We start from the raw sequence: 5,449 nt of genomic DNA on the forward strand, positions 1-5,449 counted from the left end.
GTTGCTTAGGTTATATGATATATAGTAATATATGTGAAGTATAATGTTTGTTCATGTTAATTTGAAATACAGTTTGATTACTTTTGTATAATTGTAAATTTGCCTATATCACAAGTGATAATTCAGTAAAGGAGTTTAAAAAGAAAAGACAGCCCGAATTAAATAAAAGTTTGTGTATTCAGCTCACTGTCTTCATAACTTGAAGTATAATAATGGTTCTTGTTGCAGGACCCAATCTGGATATGTGTCACTCTTCTTTCTCTCTCTCTCACTCTTATCTCTCTCTCTCACTGTTCTCTCTCTCTCTCTCTCACTCTCTCTCTCTCTCTCTCTCACTGTTCTCTCTCTCTCTCTCTCTCTCACTGTTCTCTCTCTCTCTCACTGTTCTCTCTCTCTCTCACTGTTCTCTCTCTCTCTCTCTTCTCTCTCTCTCTCTCACTGTTCTCTCTCTCTCTCTCTCTCTCTCTCTCTCTCTCTCTCTCACTGTTCTCTCTCTCTCTCTCACTCTCTCTCTCTCTCTCACTGTTCTCTCTCTCTCTCACTGTTCTCTCTCTCTCTCTCTCTCTCTCTCACTGTTCTCTCTCTCTCTCTCTCTCTCTCTCTCTCTCTCTCTCTCTCTCTCTCTCTCACTGTTCTCTCTCTCTCTCACTGTTCTCTCTCTCTCTCACTGTTCTCTCTCTCTCTCTCTCTCTCTCACTGTTCTCTCTCTCTCTCTCTCTCTCTCTCTCTCTCTCTCACTGTTCTCTCTCTCTCTCTCTCTCTCTCTCTCTCTCTCTCTCTCTCTCTCACTCTCTCTCTCTCACTGTTCTCTCTCTCTCTCTCTCTCTCTCTCTCTCTCTCTCTCTCTCTCTCTCTCTCACTCTCTCTCTCTCTCTCTCTCTCTCTCTCTCTCTCACTCTCTCTCTCTCTCTCTCTCTCTCTCTCTCTCTCTCACTGTTCTCTCTCTCTCTCTCACTGTTCTCTCTCTCTCTCTGTTCTCTCTCTCTCTCTCTCTCTCTCTCTCTCTCTCACTGTTCTCTCTCTCTCTCACTGTTCTCTCTCTCTCTCTCTCTCTCTCTCTCTCTCTCTCTCTCTCTCTCTCACTGTTCTCTCTCTCTCTCACTCTTCTCTATCTCTCTCTCACTCTTCTCTCTCTCTCTCACTCTTATCTCTCTCTCTCTCTCTCTCACTCTTCTCTCTCTCACTCTCTCGCTCTTCTCTCTCTCTCTCTTTTTTCAACAAGGGCTTCTCATTCTCCTACACTGTCTGCTTCATGTCAAGCATTGGCTGTTTCCTCACCCACGTGGGAGGCCAGCATCTCTATGTCTGTCTATCTTCTTTCTCCCTTCCTCACATGCCTTTGCTGTATTTTTAAATGTGAAAATGCATGCATAGCATATTTGTTGTCTGACATGAAGTATTTATTAATAATCGTCATTAGAAACCAATGTTTCAAAATCCCATTACCTTTCAAATGCATAGTTTGACTATGGCTGATAGACTACAGTGCCATTGTATGCAGACTCTCGATACTCAGTAGCTTTGGTGGACAGGGTCAGATTCCAAAAGTATTTTCCAAATTTGTAACTATCTGGATGAAAATTTATATGAGGGATGTACTGCTTTTGAAAAATGAGAGAAGTTGTGTGGAACTCCAGATTCCAAAAGTTTGTGTTAAGTATTGCCAAGTAGTGTAGTGTGAATTGTGTGATGTATTTATCATTGTTACTTGCTGATATGTGTCACTTTTATCACTGTATGCATATATGGTAGGTGCATAGTGTCCTTGATTCATAGTTTTGTACTAGATATTCTGTGTTTTGTAGACCATTAGGAGCCTATCCATTGCGCTGTCCCCCAGAAATGCCTGTTACAGGGCATTTATACAGCCAAGTGATTCAAAGAATCATTGAGCTGAGAAAGTTAGCTAAGCTGTCTGAGTTAACTCAGCCAAACGTTCATCTTCACACATTACTTTCAATGGGTGAGAATGCGATAAGGGTAAGTGGTGAAATGTTTACCCAACAGGTATTGTGTGTGTGGGTGTGTGTGTGTGTGTGTGTGTGTGTGTGTGTGTGTGTGTGTGTGTGTGTGTGTGTGTGTGTGTGTGTGTGTGTGTGTGCAGGTGAATGGGTAAGTGTGAATGGGTATGGAGGGGGCTGATTTATGATGTGTGTGTTTGTGTGTGTGGGTGTCTTTGTGTGTGGGGGGGCTGTCATACCTCTTAACCCCCCCCCCCCAGACCAACAAGCAAATCCTGAAATACATGTGGAGGATACTAGACTTCGGGATGCCCTTCAAATATTTCCCCATGTCACTTAAAAAAATTATTATAACACCAGGAAAAGATTTGAACCCTGCATCCCTCCTACAGAAAGCAACTCTTTAGCCAGACAGTGCTTTAGTCATCTTCTCTATCTTAGGACTTTGTGTAGAAAGACGCCTTATCGCCTGATATATTTTCTGAACAATAAGTATGTAACTCATAATATCTAGTATTGCTGACTGACTGTAATTGTCCATGATTTACAAGCAGCAGAGCAGATACAGGAGATGAAATCAGAGGTGTTCTGTAAAATCAGAAACAGTTGTGAAGGATGGGAGTGTGTCCATATGTGGAGGCTGCCGTACCTTGAAATGGCCCATGTTCAAGTTTTCCAAAAAAGGCAGACAGAACATTAGACACCAGCAAAGAGTTTTTAAATATTACTCTGAGTCACTTAAAAAATTAATAGAGCAGCAGGTTTAGCATCGCAATGCAATTTCTGAACAATAATAAGGACAAAACTGTATCGGCTGGCATTTTCAACTAACTGACTGTAATCATCTGTGATTTTTAAGTAGAGGGAAAAATAAGACCCTGCATCAGGGACATTACATAAACTCAGAGACAGGTAAGATGCATGTCGGTGTGCCTGTGTGTGTGTGTTTGAATGTGTACATGGTTGGGAGAATGAATGAGGGGGGTGCCTATGTCAAAGTGATGCATGGGCCACCATAGGTGATTACCACAAGAAAGTGCTGATTAACACTAGTAGTAAACACCATGCAGATCAGAGGCATACAAGTTAGCTGATAATGAGGTCTTTATTTCTTGTGGCTAACGTCTCCGAAGTACATTTGCCATGATTGTGAAACTGCTACTTTTGGCTGCAGCAGTTTCAGCGAGCCCAGTACTAGTTTTGTAAATCTTACTCATTGCTTAATAATCAGAATCCAAGACCAAGTTTGACATTTTCATTAAAAAAGAAAGGAAAAACTGACCTGAGGTAATCAAATTTATGAGTCTAGATTGTTCTGCTCAACATAGGTCAATGGCAAACAACAGATGCTGCGGTTTATTGTTAGGAAATAGTGGGAAAAGTCAGTGAAGTGAGCCTTGTGATATGTAGGGTACTAATCATACCTTATCTAGAATAACACATGCTAATCAGTTGGCCATACGTTAAAAAAAAAGACGAAGAACAAGTGAGCAGGATAAAATGAAGGTCATCTCAAACATTTAAATTCTGACAGTAATGATGAAGTAAAATGATTTAAGTTTTTGGTGTTGATAACCAGACGTGAGATGATAAGAGAGATCATTTTGTCCTCTTAAGTTGATTATGATGAGTTAGTTATTTGAGAGCTGTTACACAAAATTAACAAAATGGAAAAAAGGAATGTTTAGGACAGAGTAGTGTTGATAGCCCTACCACAGAAGTTTTTATTCAATATGAATGTGCAGTTAAAACAATGATTCTTTTGCCTCAGAAAAGAGGCGGTGAGACAAGAAATGGTGATATGACTGACGCAACATTAGAAAAGGAAGGCTAGATAACCATAGATTGAGTGACAGCTCTAAAATCGTATACGGTATCCTACTAGAAGCATGCATACTTATCTCCTAAGGAGTACAGTATTTTACAAATGCCACTTGTGCCCACCTTTCTGATACTGAATGAATTCTGTTTCAGATTAGTAAATGGAGTGATAGTCTTATTATAGCTCAGCTTTGTGTGTCTCATATTTTTACAAAGCAGTTAGAAATTATTACTGGCATTTTATATATTTATGTATTCATGAAATGTTTTGTTTGCATATGAGTATTTCTGACCATGTTTGCAAGTTTGGCAGGTGTAACAGTTGACCAGCTGCTTCCTGTAGTCCTGAGTTTGATTCCATTTCTATACTTTTTAACTCTGAGCAAGTCATTTAACCAGGCAATGGATGGATGCTTGCATCCAGTGAGCTCAACTGGTTAATGAATAAATAAAATAAAACAAGCATCTGTTATTCCTGAATGTCTGCATTTATATGATGATAATTTTAATTTGTTACAAAATAATTCTGCTTTTTACTTTAAAGCAACAGTTAAGGACATTTTGTGTGTATTTCCTTAATATTCTCTTGTCTTAATTTCATTTACTCTGTAGTGCTAGTATGAAAAAAAACAGCATGTCTTTTTAAAACAAATGAAAACTGCATTGCAATGTCTTTTCATTGTAGGCAATCCATGGAAATGAATGTTCTAAGTGAAAACTGGTAGGAAATTCTGAAAAAATTAACTTTATTTTGATATAAATAGTATCCCTCTTTTATAGTCAAAGACATGTCTTCATCAAAGATGTCTTTTTAAGAACAGTATGTCAAGCTGTACATTATGTCTTTTTGAGAACTCTCATTTCCCCTTTATATCTACAAGAACCATGATAAATGCATATGATATTGATACAGTTTTGTAGAGAGAATATAAGAAAGAAACTTACCTTCCACAGTCTGCTTACAGCAAACCAAGGCTAAAAAGAATAGCTTGTCCATAATAAACTATTTGATTTTTTGCTGCCAGTATAAATTCCAAAGATTTATGAACTATTTCCTCCTCCAATACTTGCTACGGCATGCAAGAGTGCTTCTGGTGACAACACACTTATTGCATAACAGGAAGGATAAAACAATTAATTTAAAAGACAAAGGAAATAACTATTTTCTCACACAGCCTTCTTACTTCACTGTTTCCTTTCCTCTTTTATTAAACATACATATTTGTTATTTAGTTATTTAGCAACAGTAACCAGCCATCAAGAATAAAGATAGGCTTGAAAATAAATGTTAATATTTCATAGATCTAAAAATGATATGGCTGGAAGCACTTTTTCTTCTGCCGTTCTAAAAGCATGCATTTTCTCAAAAACATAGTCTCCATGGAAGGAGTACTTAGGAAAAGTGCCACAGCTTTCAAAGCTGCAAATATTCCAAGTAACATGAAGGTATAATATGTTTATATTAAAGATGGCAAAAATAGACTGATGAACTACTTAGCCTTTCTGAGTATTGTAGCTTTTGTCCATACCCGCAATATTTCAGTTATTCAGTTCCATTTTAAAAGTATTCTGTTGCTTTGACCTGTACTACCACGCTTGTGAGCCATGTTTTTTTGTCCACCAACAGATCAGCAAAGTAGCATTTCCTCATGTCCAAGCAGAAACTG

The 5,449-nt window shown here is 38.4% G+C and overlaps 1 protein-coding gene across 1 annotated transcript in view; it reads right to left on the reverse strand.

The window, feature by feature from the left end:
* The window catches only part of LOC122806918, a 269,512-nt gene extending 264,630 nt beyond the window's left edge, over positions 1–4,882 (reverse strand). Inside the window, exon 1 of the mRNA XM_044077736.1 lies at positions 4,728–4,882. Within this exon, the coding sequence (XP_043933671.1) occupies positions 4,728–4,779 (52 nt within the window). The 5' untranslated portion in view covers positions 4,780–4,882. The remainder of the gene's footprint in view (positions 1–4,727) is intronic.
* Positions 4,883–5,449: the final 567 nt, after the last annotated feature.

Source organism: Protopterus annectens, chromosome 7.part0 (assembly GCF_019279795.1).
Source record: "Protopterus annectens isolate FY-2018-M chromosome 7.part0, PAN1.0, whole genome shotgun sequence".
Classification (NCBI taxonomy): Eukaryota; Metazoa; Chordata; order Ceratodontiformes; family Protopteridae; genus Protopterus; species Protopterus annectens.